Consider the following 23723-nt stretch of genomic DNA (forward strand, 5'->3'; position numbering starts at 1 on the left):
CAGGATTCTCAGGGTTAGCCTCAAACCCTTCAAAATCCCTTTTGTCTACACATTCTGGCCACAGTTTCTTCCAAGCAGAGTTCAAGGTCCTCTTAGTCACTTCCTCCCAAGCCTTACCTATAAGGTTTACACAATTGAGGATATTAAAGTGATCTCTCCAAAACTCTCTTAGAGTCAGTTGAGTTTCTGAGGTCATTACAAAGCACCTTTCAAACAGAGCTTTTGTGTACAGTTTCTTGAAGTTGGAAATAACCTGCTGGTCCATGGGCTGCAGGAGAGGCGTGGTATTAGGAGGCAAAAACTTCACCTTAATGAAGCTCATGTCCCCATAAAGTCGCTCTGCCACGTCTGTAGGATGACCAGGGGCATTGTCTAACACCAGGAGGCACTTAAGTTCTAATTTCTTTTCAGTTAGGTAATTTTTCACATTGGGGGCAAATGCATGGTGTAACCAGTTATAGAAAAATTCCCTAGTGACCCATGCCTTACTGTTTGCCCTCCACAGCACACACAAATTATCCTTGAGGACATTCTTTTGCCTGAACGCTCTGGGAGTTTCAGAGTGATACACTAATAAAGGCTTCACTTTGCAATCACCAGTAGCATTGGCACACATCAACAAAGTAAGCCTGTCTTTCATAGGCTTATGTCCTGGGAGTGCCTTTTCCTCCTGAGTAATGTAGGTCCTGCTTGGCATTTTCTTCCAGAACAGGCCTGTTTCATCACAATTAAACACTTGTTCAGGTTTCAGTCCTTCAGTTTCTATGTACTCCTTGAATTCCTGCACATATTTTTCAGCCGCTTTGTGGTCCGAACTGGCAGCCTCACCATGCCTTATCACACTATGGATGCCACTACGCTTCTTAAATCTCTCAAACCAACCTTTGCTGGCCTTAAATTCACTCACATCATCACTAGTTGCAGGCATTTTTTTAATTAAATCCTCATGCAACTTCCTAGCCTTTTCACATATGATCGCTTGAGAGATGCTATCTCCTGCTAGCTGTTTTTCATTTATCCACACCAATAAGAGTCTCTCAACATCTTCCATCACTTGCGATCTTTGTTTCGAAAACACAGTTGAACCTTTGGCAAGAACAGCTTCCTTGATTGTCTTTCTGGTGCCCACAATAGTAGCGATGGTTGATTGGGGTTTCTTGTACAGCTTGACTAGGTCGGCTATACGCACTCCACTTTCATACTTATCAATTATCTCTTTCTTCATTTCTATAGTAATTCTTACCCTTTGAGGTGTAGGGTTGGCACTAGAAGCTTTCTTGGGGCCCATGGTCACTTATTTTCCAGAAACAGCACCGAAAATACTGTAATAATACGAAATATTCCGAGTGTATGCTTGGATGTTACCGCGGAGGCTGGCTGGTAAACAATGGGACGGGCGGCACATGTGAGGCTGGCTGAGGGCACATTGGACGCGTCTCGGACGAAAATCGGTGAGCGGGTTTTTAATCGGTATGCGCGGCAAAAATTTTGCGATAAAAGTAATCGGTATGCGGAAAAATCGCTATGTGATGCCATCGTTATGCGGGGGTCCACTGTATTGGCAGTTTATAGGGATATGTTGTGCATCTTTATATGTATATGCTTCTAAGCTGTTGTGTTCTGAGCATCTCTACAAAAACAGTGATTATGCGTGAGTGAGGTGAAAGAGTTGAATGATGATGAAAGTATTTTCTTTTTGGGTCAACCTGCCTCGGTGGGAGACGGCTGACTTGTTAAAAAAAAAAATATGATTATTATTATTATTATTATCATTATTATTATTATCATTATTATTATTATTAAATTTTAAATGGTGAAATTGTATATATATATATATATGTTCTCTTGCGTAGCACCCCAAACGTATATATACGTTTCATTTGTCAATTATTCGACATTGGCATGATAGGCCTGAGTCGCCTAGACATGAGAGAATGGGTGTGCACACTCAGTGTGCACCATATGAAAAAAATTGGGGATGCCTGGTTACCACATGCCCTTTTTTCCTATATAAAAAAAAAAAAATTTTCTCTCAAAATATTCGGGGTGCTGTGCAGGTGAATGTATATATATGTATGGACCATTTAAGGCTAGTAGGCTGGTAGATATCATCCACCCAGGGAGGTACTACTGTCCTGCCAAATGAGTGTGAAACACAAACCTATAATTATTTTGCATGATGGTATTATTGCTGGTGTCTTTTTCTGTCTCATAAACTTTCAGTGTTGCAGGTATGTCTTGCTACTTCTACTTACACTTAGGTCACACTACACATGCATGTACAAGCATATATATACTAACCCCTCTGGGTTTTCTTCTATTTTGTTCCTAATTCTTGTTGTTTATTTCTGCTTATCTCAGTGGTTCCCAAACTGGGGGTAAATTACCCCCTGGGGGTAATTTAACCATTTTTGGGGGGTAATGGAGGGGTGACAGAAAAAAAGTTATGAATTCTGAAAATCAAGAAAACAATGCGGTACCCGGTATGAGGATTATTGTTAACTTTGTCTTAGTATATAAAGTTGTAAAGTAAACCTATTATAAGTAAGTAATAAAGTTAAACCAAATAACAATAAACATCAAAAACTAATATACAGTATTAGAAAAGAAGAAATATATAGCTAAGTGTGTGGAAACCCAAAAGTATTTTGACAAGTATGCTTCAGGACAAAAGTCACTCAGTAGCCCAGATCGACCTGTCCAGTATGCGTCACTCACTTCCTGAGGCTGCCTCTATTTCACACTGTCAGTTTATCTGTGAGCATCAGCCGAGATAGACATAAGCTGGTATGAAGCCAAGAATTCCTAAACTAGCTTCAAGTATGCAACTCCATCCATCCCACTGATGTTCTTGACATCTTTGGTAATAGTCATTAGAGATGCACAATGTTCAAATACAATAAATAAAAGAAAATATCTCAAGTGTTTTAATTTAGCCATATATATCAATAATAACAACATTTTGTGAAAGGGGTAACATGCTTTATGTGGCATGTTAAATTGGGTAACAAGCTGAAAAAGTTTGGGAACCACTGGCTTATCTCCATGGGGAAGTGGAACAGAATTCTTCCTCCGTAAGCTATGCATGTCATAGGAGGCGACTAAATACCGGGAGTAATGGGCTAGTAACTCCATCTCCTGTACAAACCACTAAAAAGAAGTAAAAGAAAAACTATAAAATTGGGATGTAAGAATATGTGTGGATGTAGTGTGGATGATAAGAAAGAAATGATAGCTAATGTTATGAATGAAAAAAAGTTGGATGTCCTAACCCTAAGCAAAACAAAGCTGAAGGGGGTAGGGTAGTTTCAATGGGGAAAATTAAATGGGATAAATTCAGGAGTATCTGAGAGAGTTAGAGCTAAGGAAGGGGTAGCAATAATGTTGAAAGATCAGTTGTGGAGAAAGAAGAGGGAATATAAATGTATACGGTAAGGCTGCGCTTTACGACGTTTCACTTTATGGTGTTCCACTAATACGGGCATTTCAAATTATGACCAAAATTTGCTATACGGCTCCCCCACCTGACTTTCTAATACAGTATGGTCACCACACCCCACCCGGTTTGTTTACATTCTCTGTGAGCTCTGTAAGCACCACATCTCTCCATTATGTTTGGAAACTCCAAAATTTCAAGTGTTTTTAAAAGTTATTTTGTATTTTATACTTTAATAATTATACAGTGGACCTCCGGTTATCAGCCATTCCTGTTATTGGCCAACTTGGTTATCGGCCAGTTTTTCCGCTACTGGTTATCAGCCGTTATTTCTCTTATCAGCTGTATTGGACGTGTCCCTCCACCAGCTGGGCCAGCTTGCGCATCAGTTTGGCTGTCTCTCTCGGTGCGGGAAGAAGCTTCTGCTCATTCATCCAAACATTTCGCTTGTTTTTCTTGATTTTTGGTGGGGTTTTTTGTCAGTGCAACTGTGAAATAAGTAACCATGGTTCCAAAGATAGTTCCTAGTAAAGTTCCTGTGGCAAAGAAAGTGAGAAACACCATGGAATTTAAGCAAGAAGTTATTGAAAAATATGAGAGTGGTGTGAGGGCGCTGGAACTTGCCAGGATGTATGGGAAAAAATAAATCTACCATCACTTCCATTCTAGCAAAGAAAGAACAAATCAAGGAAGCTGATGTTGTGGAAAGGGTAAATGTGATTATGAAACAAAGATCACCAATAATGGAAGATATGGAAAAGTTATTGTTATTGTGGATTAAGGAAAAACATTTAGTGGGAGACGGTGTTGTGGAGTCGATTATTTGTGAGAAGGCAAGGCAGTTGCCGTCTCACAATTTTTTTTTTGTGAATATTTTTGTCTGGAACAGATTAATTGTATTTCCATTAATTCTTATGGGAAATATTAATTTGGTTATTGGCCGACCTTCTGGAACGGATTACGGCCGATAACCGAGGGTCCACTGTATTATTTCTTTTCTGTATGTTAAACTATAATTATTCTCTATAAAATATATTTTTTATTAATATTTTTGGGTGTCTGGACTGGATTAATTGGATTTACATCATTTCTTATTGGAAATATTGCTTCAGTTTTCGTATTACAGTGGACCGCCGGTATTCGATATTAATCCATTCCTGAGAGCTCATCGAATACCGATAATATCGAGAACCGAATCAATTTTCCTCATAAGAAATAATGGAAATCAAATTAATCCGTGCAAGACACCCAAAAGTATGAAAAAAAAAAATACTACATGAAATATTAAGTTTAATGCAATAGAATAATTACAATAACAATAAAATAATTGACACTTACCTTTAATGAAGATCTGGTGATGATTGATGGGATGGGAGGAGGGGAGAGGTGTTAGTGTTTAGAAGGGGAATCCCCTTCCATTAGGACTTGAGGTAGCAAGTCCTTTTCCGGGGTTACTTCCCTTCTTCTTTTAATACCACTAGGACCAGCTTGAGAGTCACTGGACCTCTGTCGCACAACAAATCTGTCCATAGAGCTCTGTACTTCCCGTTCCTTTACGATTTGTCTAAAATGGGCCACAACATTGTCATTGTAATAGTCACCAGCAAGGTTTGCAATAGCTGTGTTAGGGTAATTTTCATCCATAAAGGTTTGCAGTTCAACCCACTGTGCACACATTTCCTTAATTTTTGAAGTAGGCATAATCGAGTCCACAACTGGCATAGGCTTCTCAGGGTTAGCCCCAAACCCTTCAAAATCTTTCTTAATTTCCATACTAATTCTCACCCTTTTTTCCACAGGGTTGGCACTAGAAGCTTTCTTGGGGCCCATGGTGATTTATTTTGCAGAAACAAGCACCAAACACAGTGATAATATGGAATGTACCGAATGTATCCTTAGATGCGCGCACACTGGCTGGCTTGTAAACACTGCCACACATGGGGCAGTTCAGGCCACACGTGGACAGGTCTCGTACGAATCGTATCGAATACCGGGTTTTCAATCAAATACCGAGGAAATTTTTTTGCGATATAATGCATCGAATACTGGATTTATCGAATACCAATGCCATCGAATACCGGGAGTCCACTGTACACCTACCATCCGACGTATGACCTGCTCGACTTACGACCACTCGACTTGCGACCGTGTTTTTTATGCCAAATTTCTGGGAAATAAACAACTATTTGTGTTGTACACAGTGTTTATCCTAAACCTTACAGTATAAAATGCAGTACTAACAGCATAAAAATTAAAGTAAAACATGAAATACCAAAATAAAACAATAAAATAAAGTCATTACAAAAATGTTTTGTTGATATTCAGTAGTAAAGTTCGACTTAGGACCATTTCGACTTACGACCGGTTCCTCGGAACCGAACTTGGTCGTAAGTCAGATGGTAGGTGTATTTGGTTTTTGTCAGACTTTCTGGAACAAATAAATCACGAAAAACAAGGTTCCACTGTACAGTCCTCTACTGTCTAAACATTTTAAAATATACCAGAAATGTTATGAAGGGTGCAAAGGTGACATTAAAACAATATCAGAGATGGCTGACATATTCCCACTACCATTATAGTATGCTCCTCACTTTGCGATAAATTTGTTTACCGACATGGTCTTAGGAACGGAACCGTGTCGTTAAGTGAGGAGAGGCTGTACTGTATACAGGTTTATCTTTACATTCTTTATTTTGTTTTTAAAGGGTGATGTATGAAGCTGAATTTGAAATTTAAGTGTTTGGGGGCATATTTAGGGTTTAAACTATAAAAATAAGCATTTACATATAGGCATTTTTTAACCACGTCCAGAATTTGCGGTTTTTCCAAATTCGCAGGTGGTCTTGGAACATAATCCCCACGGATTTGCGGGGACTACTGTAGTATATGCATGTACATGCATGTGTAGTGTGACCTAAGTAGAAGTAGAAGTAGCAAGACGTACCTGAAATCTTGCATGTTACGAGACGGAAAAAAGACACGAGCAATCCCACCATCATGTAAAACAACTACAGGTTTCTGTTTTACACTCACTTGACAGGACAGTATTACCTCCCTGGGCAGTTACTGTCTACCAACCTACTACCTAGATTAGGTACTATGTATGGATGGGAAAGTAAGAATGAAGTTATTCAAGATGGCATCTTCCTGCTGCAAGTGCCGGATCTGCTGGGTTATGATGGCTATGTGGGCCTGTGGCTGCTTGTAGAAATAGCCTGGTTAGCCAGTCACTCAATGACAAAGGGTCAGGCTGTAGAAGTGAAAGCCCTCGAAATGGGTTTTGGGTGTATTTTAGATGAGAATTGGAATATACTAGGTGGTACGGAGTCCATTGGCCAAAAGTAGGGCTCAGAGTGGGCGAAATCGCCGATGCCTAAACATCCCCAAGATCGCTAACTTCGCAAGAGCGTAATTTCCTAAGTTTTCCATCAAATTTCATATTTTTGGTGTCATTAACATCGGGAAAAGTTTCTCTATCATTTCATAAGTTATTTTTTTTTTTTTTGCAACAGAGAGAGAGTTTAGGATTTGGGGTCACGACAGTCAAAAGGTTAAAACAGTATCAGATATGGTTGACACAAACCCACTACCATTATACAGTGGACCCTTGCCTAACGATATTAATCCGTTCCTGAGAGCTCAACGTTAGGCGAAATTATCGACAGGCGAATTAATTTTCCCCATAAGAAATAATGGAAATCAAATTAATCCGTTCCTGACTCCCCAAAGTATGAAAAAAAAAAATTTACCACATGAAATATTAATTTTAATACACACAAACTGAAGAAGACATGCACAGTTACATGACACTTACCTTTATTGAAGATCTGGTGATGATTGATGGGATGGGAGGAGGGGAGAGTGTAGATGGTCTTAGTGTTTAGAAGGGGAATCCCCTTCCATTAGGACTTGAGGTAGCAAGTCCTTTTCCGGGGTTACTTCCCTTCTTCTTTTAATGTCACTAGGACCAGCGTGAGAGTCACTGGACTTCTGTCGCACAACATATCTGTCCATAGAGGCCTGTACCTCTCGTTCCTTTATAACTTTCCTAAAGTGTTTCACAACATTGTCAGTGTAATAGTCACCAGCATGGCTTGCAATAGTTGTGTCAGGGTGATTTTCATCAAAAATGGTTTGCACTTTAAGCCACATTGCACACATTTCCTTAATCTTTGAAGTAGGCAACTTCTTCAATTTCTCTCTCCCCTCCTCTGAAGCAGTTTCCTCAGGTGTGGCCTCTTGCTGTTGAAGATGATCTAGCAGCTCATCAGTGGTTAGTTCTTCATTGTCCTCCTCCACCAACTCTTCCACATCCTCCCCACTAACCTCCAACCCCAAGGACTTCCCCAATGCCACAATGAATTCCTCAACTAGCATACGCTTCTCAGGGTTAGCCTCAAATCCTTCAAAATCCCTTTTGTCTACACATTCTGGCCACATTTTCTTCCAAGCAGAGTTCAAGGTCCTCTTAGTCACTCCCTCCCAAGCCTTACCTATAAGGTTTACACAATTGAGGATATTAAAGTGATCTCTCCAAAACTCTCTTAGAGTCAATTGAGTTTCTGAGGTCACTACAAAGCACCTTTCAAACATAGCTTTTGTGTAGAGTTTTTTGAAATTTGCAGTGACCTGCTGGTCCATGGGCTGCAGGAGAGGAGTGGTATTAGGAGGCAAAAACTTGATCTTAATGAAGCTCATGTCTGCAGAAAGTCGCTCTGCCACATCTGAAGGATGACCAGGAGCATTGTCTAATACCAGGAGGCACTTAAGGTCAAATTTATTTTCAATTAGGTAATTTTTCACAGTGGGGGCAAATGCATGGTGTAACCAGTCATAGAAAAAGTCCCTAGTGACCCATGCCTTACTGTTTGCCCTCCACAGCACACACAGATTAGCCTTGAGGATATTCTTTTGCCTGAATGCTCTGGGAGTTTCAGAGTGATACACCTAAATAAAGGCTTCATTTTGCAATCACCACTAGCATTGGCACACATCAACAGAGTAAGCCTGTCTTTCATAGGCTTATGTCCTGGGAGTGCCTTTTCCTCCTCAGTAATGTAGGTCCTGCTTGGCATTTTCTTCCAAAACAGGCCTGTTTCGTCACAAACACTTGTTCAGGTTTCAGTCCTTCACTGTCTATGTACTCCTTGAATTCATGCACATATTTTTCAGCTGCTTTGTGGTCCGAACCAGCAGCCTCACCATGCTTTATCACACTATGTATGCCACTACGATTCTTAAATCTCTCAAACCAACCTTTGCTGGCCTTAAATTCACTCACATCACCACTAGTTGCAGGCATTTTTCTAATTAAATCCTCATGCAACTTCCTATCCTTTTCACATATGATCGCTTGAGAAATGCTATCTCCTGCTATCTGTTTTTCGTCTATCCACACCAATAACAGTTTCTCAACATCTTCGAGTATACTTGCGATCTCTGTTTCAAAAACAAAGTTGCACCTTTGGCAAGAACAGCTTCCTTGATTGCCATTTTCTTGGCCACAATAGTAGCGATGGTTGATTGGGGTTTACTATACAACCTGGTGAGCTCGGAGACACTCACTCCACTTTCATACGTAGCAATGATCTCTTTCTTCATATCCATAGTATTTCTCACCCTTATTCCTGTAGGGTTGGCACTAGAAGTTTTCTTGGGGCCCATGGTCACTTATTTTGCAGGTGAAATCACTAGAAACGCTGTGATAATACGAAATGTTCCAATTGCATGCTTGGATGTAACCGCGGAAGCTGGCTTGTAAACACTGGCACCCACAGAACAAGTGAGGCTGGCTCAGGCCGCACGTGGACACGTCTCAGACAAATTGCGTTGAGCGAGTTTTTTAGCGCTAGGCGAGGCAAAATTTTTGCGTTAAAGTGTATCGCTAGGCAGATTTAACGTTATGCGATGCCATCGTTAGGTGAGGGTCCACTGTAGTATGCTCTTTGCTTAGTGACGAATTCATTTACCTAGGAAAACCCTGAATTCAATGTTCCCATGTAATATCTTCAACAAGAGGAAAGGAACAATATCAGACATGGCTGACACAAACCCACTACCATTATAGTATGCTCCTTGCTTAGCGACGAACTCATTTACCGACGTGGTCTCAGGAACAGAACTCCTTCGTTAAGTGAGGAGAGGCTGTACTGAAATTTGGATAGTGCCACCTTAGCTCTGCCCTTCTAGCCACAAATATGTAGTCACAGGTGATCAATGAAACTTCTGTTGAATGTATTACATGGGAACATTGAATTCAGGGTTTTCCTAGGGTGTTTTCATCAGCCCATTACTGACCTGGATTGACGTAAAGTGCATATCCCAGCTGTAGCTTAGTGCATATCCAAACACAAAGATTCAGAGTGCAATTAAATCCTCATGTTAACCAAGGATTCATTCCTAGATGGCTTGTGAAATTATAATTCTTATGTAATAAAATAATTATCTGCATAATCAATTTTATTTTGGTTTTGAACTCGTTTTGTGTTTCAGAGGCCATATTTCCTTGAATATGCAACTCTCTCAAGCTGAGGTTCCCATATTTTTTGTTGTTTAATAACTTAATTAAAAGGGTCAATGCAGGAGTGGTGTGTACTCTGAGTGGGGCAGCAGTGATCACTTTGTTGATAAATATGTATGAGAAATATGGATGAGTAGCATTCGTGGTGTAGTACCTAACAAACACCTAATTACTGATCATGACAGTTGTTTAGGAAATGTTTCACCACCCTCCACCTACCACCCTCTACCAACCCTTACCCTCCACCACCTACCACCAGCCACCACCTACCACCACCTACCACCAGCCACCACTTACCACCCTCCAACACCACCCACCACTTACCACCCTCCAACACCACCCATCACCATCCTCCACACACCACCTTCCACCACCACCCTCCACCCACCACCTTCCACCCACCACTCACCACCCTCCACACACCACCACCCTCCACACACCACCACCCTCCACCCACCACCACCCTCCACCCACCACCACCCTCCACCCACCACAACCCTCAACCCACCACCACCCTCCACCCAACAACACCCTCCACCCATCACCACCCTCCACCCACCATCACCCTCCACCCACCATCACCCTCCACCCACCACCACCACCCACCACCACGACCCTCCACCGACCACCACCCTCCACCACCCAAAACACACCATCACCCTCCACACACTACCACCCTCCACACACTACCACCCTCCACACACCACCACCCTCCACACACCACCACCCTCCACACACCACCACCCACCATCACTCTCCACATACCACCACCCTCCACACAACACTACCCACCACCACCCTCCACACAACACTACCCACCACCACCCTCCACACAACACTACCCACCACCACCCTCCACACAACACTACCCACCACCACCCTCCACACAACACTACCCACCACCACCCTCCACACAACACTACCCACCACCACCCTCCACACAACACTACCCACCAGCACCCTCCACACAACACTACCCACCACCACCCTCCACACTCCATCACCCTCCACAACAACACACCATCATCACCCTCCACAACAACACACCCATCATCACCCTCCACGACAATTCACCTTCATCACCCTCCACAACAACACACCCATCATCACCATCCATGACAATTCACCATCATCACCATGACATTTCACCATCATCACCCTCCACAACAACACACTATCATCACCCTCCACGACAATTCACCTTCATCACCCTCCACAACCACACGCCATCATCATCATCATCCACAACAACTCACCATCATCACCCTCCACAACAACACACCATCATCACCCTCCACAACAACACACCATCATCACCCTCCACAACAACACACCATCATCACCCTCCACAACAACACACCATCATCACCCTCCACAACAACACACCATCATCACCCTCCACAACAACTCGCCATCATCACCCTCCACAACACTTCTCCATCATCACCCTCCACAACACTTCTCCATCATCAACCTCCACAACAATTCTCCATCATCACCCTCCACAACACTTCTCCATCATCACCCTCCACAACAACTCACCATCATCACCCTCCACAACAACTCACCATCATCACCCTCCACAACAACACACCATCATCATCACCCTCCACAACAACACACCATCATCACCCTCCACAACAACTCACCATCATCACCCTCCACAACAACTCACCATCATCACCCTCCACAACAACTCACCATCATCACTTTCCACAACAACACACCACCATCACCCTCCACAACAACTCGCCATCATCAACCTCCACAACAACACAGAATCATCACCTTCCACAACAACACACCATCATTACCCTCCACAACAACTCACCATCATCAACCTCCACAACAACACACCAGCATCACCCTCCACAACAACACACCATCATCAACCTCCACAACAACACACCATCATCACCCTCCACAACAACACACCATCAACCTCCACAACAACACACCAGCATCACCCTCCACAACAACACATCATCACCCTCCACAACAACACACCATCATCACCCTCTACAACAACACACCATCATCACCTTCCACAACAACACATCATCATCAACCTCCACAACAACACACCAGCATCACCCTCCACAACAACACATCATCATCAACCTCCACAGCAACACACCATCATCACCCTCCACAACAACACACCATCATCACCCTCCACAACAACACACCATCATCACCCTCCACAACAACACACCATCATCACCCTCCACAACAACACATCATCATCACCTTCCACAACAACACATCATCATCAACCTCCACAACAACACATCATCATCAACCTCCACAATAACACATCATCATCAACCTCCACAACAACACACCAGCATCGCCCTCCACAACAATACACCATCATCACCTTCCACAACAACACATCATCATCAACCTCCACAACAACACATCATCATCACCCTCCACAACAACACATCATCATCAACCTCCACAACAACACATCATCATCAACCTCCACAACAACACACCAGCATCACCCTCCACAACAATACACCATCATCACCTTCCACAGCAACACACCATCATCACCCTCCACAACAACACATCATCATCACCTTCCACAGCAACACACCATCATCACCCTCCACAACAACTCACCATCATCACCCTCCACAACAACACACCATCATCACCTTCCACAACAACACACCATCATCACCCTCCACAACAACACATCATCATCACCCTCCACAACAACACACCATCATCACCCTCCACAACAACACACCATCATCACCCTCCACAACAACACACCATCATCACCCTCCACAACAACACATCATCATCACCTTCCACAACAACACACTATCATCAACCTCCACAACAACACACCATCATCACCCTCCACAACAACACTCCATCATTAACCTCCACAACAACACACCATCATCACCCTCCACAACAACACACCATCATCAACCTCCACAACAACACATCATCATCACCCTCCACAACAACACACCATCATCACCCTCCACAACAACACACCATCATCACCCTCCACAACAACACACCATCATCAACCTCCACAACAACACACCATCATCAACCTCCACAACAACACATCATCATCACCCTCCACAACAACACATCATCATCAACCTCCACAACAACACACCATCATCAACCTCCACAACAACACACCATCATCAACCTCCACAACAACACACCATCATCAACCTCCACAATAACACATCATCATCAACCTCCACAACAACACACCATCATCAACCTCCACAACAACACATCATCACCCTCCACAACAACACACCATCATCACCCTCCACAACAACACACCATCATCACCTTCCACAACAACACATCATCATCAACCTCCACAACAACACACCATCATCACCCTCCACAACAACACATCATCATCAACCTCCACAACAACACACCATCATCACCCTCCACAACAACACACCGTCATCACCCTCCACAACAACACATCATCATCAACCTCCACAACAACACACCATCATCACCCTCCACAACAACACACCATCATCACCCTCCACAACAACACATCATCATCAACCTCCACAACAACACACCATCATCAACCTCCTCAACAACACACCAGCATCACCCTCCAAAACAACACACCATCATCAACCAACCTCAACAACATACCAGTATCACCCTCCACAACAACACACCATCATCAACCTCCACAACAACACACCATCATCAACCTCCACAACAACACACCAGCATCACCCTCCTCAACAACACACCATCATCAACCTCCACAACAACACACCATCATCACCCTCCACAACAACACACCATCATCAACCTCCACAACAACACACCATCATCACCCTCCACAACAACACACCATCATCAACCTCCACAACAACACTCCAGCATCACCCTCCACAACAACACATCATCATCAACCTCCAAAACAACACATCATCATCAACCTCCACAACAACACACCAGCATCACCCTCCACAACAACACATCATCATCAACCTCCACAACAAAACACCATCATCACCCTCCACAACAACACACCAGCATCACCCTCCACAACAACACATCATCATCACCCTCCACAACAACACACCATCATCACCCTCTACAACAACACACCAGCATCACCCTCCACAACAACACATCATCATCAACCTCCACAACAACACATCATCATCAACCTCCACAACAACACATCATCATCAACCTCCACAACAACACATCATCATCAACCTCCACAACAACACATCATCATCACCTTCCACAACAACACACCATCATCAACCTCCACAGCAACACACCATCATCACCCTCCACAACAACACATCATCATCACCCTCCACAACAACACACCAGCATCACCCTCCACAACAACACATCATCAACCTCCACAACAACACATCATCATCAACCTCCACAACAACACATCATCATCAACCTCCACAACAACACATCATCATCAACCTCCACAACAACACATCATCATCACCCTCCACAACAACACACCATCATCACCCTCTACAACAACACACCAGCATCACCCTCCACAACAACACATCATCATCAACCTCCACAACAACACATCATCATCAACCTCCACAACAACACACCATCATCAACCTCCACAGCAACACACCATCATCACCCTCCACAGCAACACATCATCATCACCCTCCACAACAACACATCATCATCACCCTCCACAACAACACACCATCATCAACCTCCACAACAACACACCAGCATCACCCTCCACAAAAAACACACCATCATTGCCTTCCACAACAACACACCATCATCACCCTCCACAACAACACACCATCATCACCTTCCACAACAACACATCATCATCAACCTCCACAACAACACTCCATCATCACCCTCCACAACAACACACCATCATCACCCTCCACAACAACACATCATCATCACCCTCCACAGCAACACACCATCATCAACCTCCACAACAACACACCATCATCACCTTCCACAACAACACATCATCATCAACCTCCACAACAACACACCATCATCACCTTCCACAACAACACACCATCATCACCTTCCACAACAACACACCATCATCAACCTCCACAACAACACACCATCATCAACCTCCACTACAACACACCATCATCAACCTCCACAACAACACACCATCATCAACCTCCACAACAACACACCATCATCACCTTCCACAACAACACACCATCATCAACCTCCACAACAACACACCATCATCAACCTCCACTACAACACACCATCATCAACCTCTTCAACACCACATCATCATCAACCTCCACAACAACACACCATCATCAACCTCCACAACAACACATCATCATCAACCTCTACAACAACACATCATCATCAACCTTCACAACAACACATCATCATCAACCTCCACAACAACACTTCATCATCAACCTCCACAACAACACTTCATCATCAACCTCCACAACAACACATCATCATCAACCTCCACAGCAACACATCATCATCCTACCTCCACAACAACACATCATCATCAACCTCCACAACAACACATCATCAACCTCCACAATAACACATCATCATCAACCTCCACAACAACACATCATCATCAACCTCCACAACAACACATCATCATCAACCTCCACAACAACACATCATCATCAACCTCCACAATAACACATCATCATCAACCTCCACAACAACACATCATCATCAACCTCCACAACAGCACATCATCATCAACCTCACCAACAACACATCATCATCAACCTCCACAACAACACATCATCATCAACCTCCACAACAACACATCATCATCAATCTCCACAACAACATATCATCATCAACCTCCACAACAACACATCATCATCAACCTCCACAACAACACATCATCATCAACCTCCACAACAACACATCATCATCAACCTGCACAACAACACATCATCATCAACCTCCACAACAACATATCTTCATCAGCCTCCTCAACAACACATCATCAGGATCTATGCAGTATCTGTTTTATTATTATCTCATAAAAATGTCTTTGTATGTTAATTTTGTGTTATTCTTGTGCAGGTATGAGGAAAACACAAAGGCAAGCTCTAGTGTCGTCCAGACCCCTTCAACTTCTGTCAATTCGTCCACTGTGCCTGCTTCGTTCTACCCAGAACAGAGAGCAGCAACTCAGTACGCATATCAGCAACATAACTTTACCACTTACGAACAGTATCACCATTACCAGGGATACCAATACCAAGAGTACAGAGCAGCGTAAGTTGATTAAGCACACCAAAATTATGGTATAAACCTTTGTAATAAACACCTAAATTATACACCAGTTTGTGCAGAACATTTCTCTATTCTTAGAGCAGTAAATAACCATGGGCTTTCACTTAAAATCACCTGATGCATTACCACAAAGGAGCAAGGTGAAGCGATCCTTTGCTGCCTTGAGGGTTGGTACAGCCCCACAGAGACAGTGGTCTCATCCACATCCTGAGCTAGGGAAACATCCCACGAGCGATGCTTCAATTTTTTCCCCTCCCACAAACCGAACCATGTTAAGTTAATTTTACGAAGTGTTGTATAAAATTTTGCCGCAATTTTTCATTAGTGTAGTAACCAAAACATGCCAAATAAATCCGTGTAATATGAGGGTCCGTTGCATATTAAAATCGTCCTTTGACATCGCTACAAAGAGGCATGGAAGTGCTTCTAACACCATGATGAATAAAGTACATGTATATTCATGCTATTTTTTACAGTTTCCTTAATTTGGGTATCACATATTTTTCGGAATTATATAACATGCTACGTATCATAAAAATCTCAGACAAACATTCATAGATAAAGAAACTGACATGATGGAAAATGGGTGCCTGCACTGTCTGGCAGTGAGACTCGTGAGGCTATGTTCATACACATCTAATACCTAACCTTGGGCTACATTGATGCTCATTCAGTGACCTAGTGCCATACCTCAGCCACACATCTCTGCCCACACTACCTACTCATTCAACCCCTCTCCCTTTCATGGTTACACCCTTGCTTTACACCCAGCATCAACCCCATCCATACCACCTGCCCCTATAAATCTCCTGTGGCCACATGCCTTCACCCATACCATGCCTCTTAACTCATTCCTGCTTCTCCCACCCAAACCTCCTGCTCCTATAATTCCTACACAGCCACACCTTCACACACCATTTCAACCAGCAACCTCCACTCACACAATTCCCCCACAGCCACATGCCTTCACCCACACCATCCCAATCAACAACCTACCCCCACACAATCCACCCATACAACAGTTCCCCTCATGGCCACAATCACTTAGTTACCCACCATGTTCATTACCACCAGCTGCGTAATCGCCCACCCAGTCACCCATTATCCAATCACCACCCACACCAGGCCACTGACAAGCACACCTTTCACTCACACTGCTCCCCCACAGCTTCAAGCCCATACCTTACCCATGTTTTCACAGCCCACACACCCTAACATGCCATCTACACTCAAAAGAACATATAAGCATAAGAAAGAAGGAACACTACAGCAGGCCTACTGGCCCATGCAGGGCAGGTCCGTGTTAGTCAGTCCCCTGCTTAGACCAATTGCCCAACCAGTCAGGTCACCTCCACTTAAGGAAGGAGCACGGCTTCTGACCCAGTAGCACCAGCTAGTCAGGTCCAACTCACACCCACCCACAACCACTCATGTATTTCTTTCTTTTCTTTCAACAAACTGGCCGTATCCCATCAAGGCACTGTGGCCCAAAAAGAAAAACAAAAGTTTCTCTTTTTAATTTAGTAATTTATACAGGAGAAGGGGTTACTAGCCCCTTGCTCCCGGCATTTTAGTCGCCTCTTACAACACGCATGGCTTACGGAGGAAGAATTCTGTTCCAGTTTCCCTTGGAGAAAAGAGGAAATAAACAAGAACAAGAACTAGAAAGAAAATAGAAGAAAACCCAGAGCGTGTGTATATATATGCTTGTACATGTATGTGTAGTGTGACCTAAGTGTAAGTAGAAGTAGGAAGACGTACCTGAAATTTTGCATGTTTATGAGACAGAAAAAAGGACACCAGTAATCCTACCATCATGTAAAACAATTACAGGCTTTCGTTTTACACTCACTTGGCAGGACGGTAGTACCTCCCTGGGCGGTTGCTGTCTACCAGCCTACTACCTAGGACTCGTGTATTTATCTAACTTGTTTTTAAAACTACACAACGTCTTAGCTTCTTTGACGGTATTCGGGAGTTTGTTCCACTCATCCACAACTCCATTACCAAGCCAGAGCTTTCCTATATCCTTCCTGAATCTGAATTTTTCCAGCTTAATACCATTGCAGCGAGTCCTGTCTAGGCTAGATATTTTTAGCACGCTATTTACATCCCCTTTATTTATTCCTGTTATCCATTTTTACACCTTAATCATATCCCCCTAATTCTATGCCTTTCTAGAGAGTGCAGATTCAGGGCCCTCAGCCTATCCTCATAGGGAAGATTTCTGATACATGGGATCAGCTTTGCCATCCTCTTCTGTACATTTTCCAGTGCTTTTATATCCACTCTGTAATACGGTGACCAGAACTGTGCAGCATAATCTAAATGAGGCCTAACCAAGGATATATAGAGTTGAAGAACAACCTGAGGATTTCTGTTATTTATGCTTCTTGATAGGAAGCCAAGGATTCTGTTAGCTTTATTGTGAACGCTTATGCACTGTTGTCTTGGTTTCAGGTTACTGCTAACCAGAACTCCTAAATCCTTTTTGCAAACAGTAATATTATGAACTACATTATTTAGTTTATATATGGCATGGTTGTTATCCTTTCCAACATTTATAACTTTGCATGTGTCTATACAGTGGACCCCCGGCATACGATGGCATCGCGTTACGTTAAATCCGGCATACGATACATTTTAACGCAAAAATTTTGCCTCGCCTCACACGATTCATCTGGGAAGCATCCCACGTGTGGCCTCAGCACCAGTGCTCACAAGCCAGCCAGTGCGGTTGCATCTACGCATACATTCAGTACATTTCACATTATCCCAGTGTTTTTAGTGCTTACAACTACAAAATAAGTCACCATGCACCCCAAAAAAGCTTCTAGTGCCATCCCTGTGGTAAAAATGGTGAGAATTAGTATGGAATTGAAAAAAAGAGATTAAGGAAATGTGTGCAAAGTGGCTTGAAGTGCAAACCTTTATGGATGAAAATCACCCTCACACAGCTATTGCAAGCCGTGCTGGTGACTAATACAATGACAATGTTGTGAACCACTTTAGACAAATCATAAAGGAATGAGAGGTACTGAGCTCTATGGACAAATATGTTGTGCGACAGAGGTGTAGTGACTCTCAAGCTGGTCCTAGTGGCATTAAAAGAAGGGAAGTAACCCCAGAAAAGGACTTGATACCTCAAGTCCTAATGGAAGGGGATTCCCCTTCTAAACAATAAGTTTGACACTCTCACCTCCTCCCATCCCATCAATCATCACCAGATCTTCATTAAAGGTAAGTGTCATGTATTATATTGTTAGTAGAGTACAACTAACTGTGCATGTCTTCTTCAGTTTGTGTGCATTAAACTTAATATTTCATGTGGTAAATTTTTTTTTTTTCATACTTTTGGGTGTCTTGCATGGATTAATTTGATTTCCATTATTTCTTATGGGGAAAATTAATTCGCCTTACGATAATTTCGGCATACGATGAGCTCTCAGGAATGGATTAATATCGTATGCCGGGGGTCCACTGTATTAAACTGCATCTGCCACTTCTCTGACCATTGTATCAGTCTATTCAAATCAACCTGGAGTGCTCTCATGTCCTCATTAGAATGAATTGGATGGCTTATTTTGGTGTCATCAGCAAATTTTCTTATATCGATATTTATTCCCTCATCTATGTCATTTATTTAAATTGGGAACAACAAGGGGTCCAACATTGACCCCTGTATAACACCGCTTGTGACATGCCCCCATTCTGATTTCGCCCCGTTTATGCAAACTCTCTGCTGCCTATTTGTCAACCATGCCTCTACAAAGGGGAAAAACTTCTCCTATTCCATGTGCCTTAAGTTTCCTTAACCCTTAAACTGTCCAAACATAGATCTACGTTTTTTCAACATTTGAAAGTACGTAAAAAAACGTAGACCTTCTTTTTTTTTTATTACATTTGAAAATGTGTAAAAAACTTTGATCTACATTTTTTTTTTTTTGTTATACTATTTGAAAATATGTAAAAAAAAACGTAGATCTACTTTTGGAGCACTACGCATGTGAACGTACATCTGTTTGGACAGTTTAAGGATTAATAGTCTCTGATGTGGAACTCTATCCATATACACAGTATCATTTTCAATACCATGATCTACCTCCTCAAATACCTTAGAGAAAAAAGTTAGTAAATTCGTAAGACAGGAACGCCCCTTTGTAAACCCATGTTGAGATTCATTAACCCTTTCAGAGTCCAAGGCCAAAATCTGAAGTTGGTGCCCCAGTGTCCAAGAAATTTTGAAAAAAAAAAATTATTTTTTCTTTCAGAATTAAAGAGTATATTTTTGTGAAGGTAATAAAACAAACAAAAAAAATTCTGATCAGTACTTACCGAGATACAGTGCCGAGAAGTTGACCCAAAATGATCGGTTGGTGGCAACATCGACGATTTCCACATACGCGCATTACTTTATTTAACCCTTTGACTGTCGCGGCAGTATATATACGTTTTACGAGGTGCCGTGTTTGACGTATATATACTCATAAATTCTAGCGGCTTCAAATCAAGCAGGAGAAAGCTGGTAGGCCCACATGTGAGAGAAAGGGTCTGTGTGGTCAGTGTGCACCATATAAAAAAAATCCTGGAGCACGCAGTGCATGAGAAAAAAAAAACTCGGACCGTTTTTTTTTTAATTAAAATGCCGACTTTGTGGTCTATTTTCGTATAGTATTTATATATATGGTCTCCTTTGATAGAATGGAAAACATATTACAGAAATAGAGGTGTTTTTGATTGATTTTACTATAAAAAGAACCTAGAAATGGAGCTCAAAGTAGGGGAAATGTTTGATTTTTGCCAATGTTCAAAAGTAAACAAATGATGCCATTGTCCAATAAATGTCCAACTAGCCATTCTAATATGCAGTCATGAATGGGTTGATGTTATTTATACAGTTATTACAGCATTGCAGTAGTCTGCATAATAGTAAGTCTAATATTTTTTGTTTGAATAAAAATTCAAAATAGAAAGCAAGAGTAATATCAGAGGGGCCTGGAGACGTGACTGATGAACAAAGAAAACGTTATTTTAGAGCCAGGAATGTCTGCATTGTTCATTCTGGACCTTATTTTGAAATTGTCATATTTTTTAGTTTTCGTGAAATTGGCCAAATTGCAAATTTCTGACCACATTATTAGGTAGTTAAAATCAGTAAATGGGCAGTTTCTTGTACTCAATCGATAGAAAAAATGAAGTTCTAAAGAAATAGCTATGAGTTTGGGCGACTGGAACAATGGAATTAGCCGAAAATAGGGCTCAAAGTGGGCGAAATCACCGATTTGTAAACAGCGCCGAGGTCGCTAACTTCGCGAGAGCATAATTCCGTCAGTTTTCCATCAAATTTCGTTTTTTTGGTGTCATTACAATCGGGAAAAGATTCTCTATCATTTCATAAGGAAAAATAATTTTTTTTTTTTTTAACCCTTTCAGGGTCCGTCCCGTAGATCTACGGCTTTACGTTCAGGGTCCAAACCGTAGATCTACGCCATGAGCTCAGCTCACTCTGATAAACTGTGAGTGGTACATTTGGGCCTAGATATGAGAGAATACATCTATGTAGTATGTGTGCACCACATAAAACAGATCCTGCAGCACACTGTGTATAATGAGAGAAAAAAAATGAAATCATGATTTTTCGATTAAAACAGCAACTTAGCAGTGTTTTTTCGTATGTTTTTTATAGTTGTATTTGCGATTTCTTGGTCTCATTTCATAGAATGGAAGACATATTACAGAAATAGAGATGATTTTGATTGGTTTTAGCACTGGAAATGGCTTGAAACTGAGCTCAAAGTAGCAGAAATGTTAAATTTTTGCCGATATTCAAGAGTAAACAAATGACCTCACACGTCTAATACACGTCAGCTGGTGGGTCTAATCTACATTCACAAATATGGTGATGATATTTATACAATTATTACAGTATTGCATAACAGTAAATCTTCTACTTTTTGGTGTGAATAAAAATTCATTATGTGAATAAAAAATCAAAATGGAATTTATTTGTAAAGCCTCAAAATGTAACTAATGAACAGAGGAAATGTTAGTTTAGTGCCAGGAATGCCTACATTGTTCATTCTGGACCCTATTTTGAAATTGGAATATTTTGAACTTTGTGTTAAATTGGCCAAATTAACAATTTCCGATCACTTTATTTTGTAGTTGAAACAGTTGACTTGGCGATTTCTTGTGCTCAATCGATAGAATAGAAGTAATACTAGTGAAATAGCTAAGAATTTGGTTGACTGGAATAATGTAATTGGCCTAAAATGGGAGTCAAAGTCGGCAAAATCGCCGATTCGTAAATATCGCTGACACATCAAAATTCGCGAGAGCATAATTTCGTCAATTTTCCACCAAATTTCGTACTTTTTGTTTTATTACCTTCACAAAAAGATTCTCTACGATTTCATAAGAAAAAATAACAAATTTTTTTTTTGAAAATTCTTGGACACTGGTGCGTGACTCCAGATTTGGGCCTTGGACCCTGAAAGGGTTAAATTTTGCGACACCAGGAGACACCTCAGGATTGGGGGTTGCGACAGTCGAAGGGTTAACGTTTTTTTGTAGTTTTTTCTTTTCTTTTTCTAATTTTTTTCTTTTCCTATTAACATTTGGGGCCTGAGAGATCAATTCTGTATATAATGTATATATATAAACTCACTGTATTGAACACAATAACTGCACTAAAGTTATTATCATATTATTGTTTACCACTTTTGTTTATTACAATAAACATGCACAAATCTTGTATAATACTAATGTTCTATCATATATTTACACATTTACAATCACTGGACATGTTTTTAGAACTGCTGGAGCTTGTGGAACTCCTTGAAACAAGGCACCATACACAGAGGTACCTTACATTCCTCGCACATAAACCGAGTGTCTTTGCGTCTTTGTTACCGTTGTTTTGTTTGTGCACAGACAATGCAGCTCTTCTGAGGAAATTTCTTCTTTGCTGCAGGAAGCTGGATATTGAAATGATGACCTTCCCTCCTCAACGCTTGGGTATATTCTGAGGAGTTCGAAGCCCTTGTTGTATAACAGGTGTTGCTACCTGGTACTTCATTATGAGTTGTCTGACAACAGACAAACAAAATTCACCATACGGTGGTCTATTGCCAGTCTTCATTTGGTACATATTATATGCATTGAGCATTGAAATGTCCCTGAGATGGAAGAAAAGTTTCATGTACCACTTGTAACTCTTACGAACACAGTCAACAAAGCCAGTCTGCATGTCACATTTGTCAACCAAGCACATGTTTTGTGTATAATCAATCATTGTCGCTGGTTTTCGAATACGTTCATTAGTCATTCTATCAACTTTGCCACTGTCTTGTATTTCATTACGGTGAATGGTTGTCAACAATGTGACATCTCGTTTGTCATGCCACCATAATGCCATATCAATGGCAGTAAACACCTGCACCTCATCACCATGAGCACCTGCATTGA

At 41.8% G+C, this 23723-nt stretch overlaps 1 protein-coding gene across 1 annotated transcript in view; it reads left to right on the forward strand.

Annotated features, from left to right (window-relative positions):
- Window positions 1–23723, forward strand: part of Set1 (SET domain containing 1) — a gene marked incomplete in the record, with an annotated part of 508988 nt that overhangs the window by 256522 nt on the left and 228743 nt on the right. Inside the window, 1 exon segment of the mRNA XM_070083037.1 lies at window positions 16044–16238. Within this exon segment, the coding sequence (XP_069939138.1) occupies window positions 16044–16238 (195 nt within the window).

The sequence above is a fragment of the Cherax quadricarinatus genome, chromosome 8, assembly GCF_038502225.1.
Source record: "Cherax quadricarinatus isolate ZL_2023a chromosome 8, ASM3850222v1, whole genome shotgun sequence".
NCBI lineage: Eukaryota > Metazoa > Arthropoda > Malacostraca > Decapoda > Parastacidae > Cherax > Cherax quadricarinatus.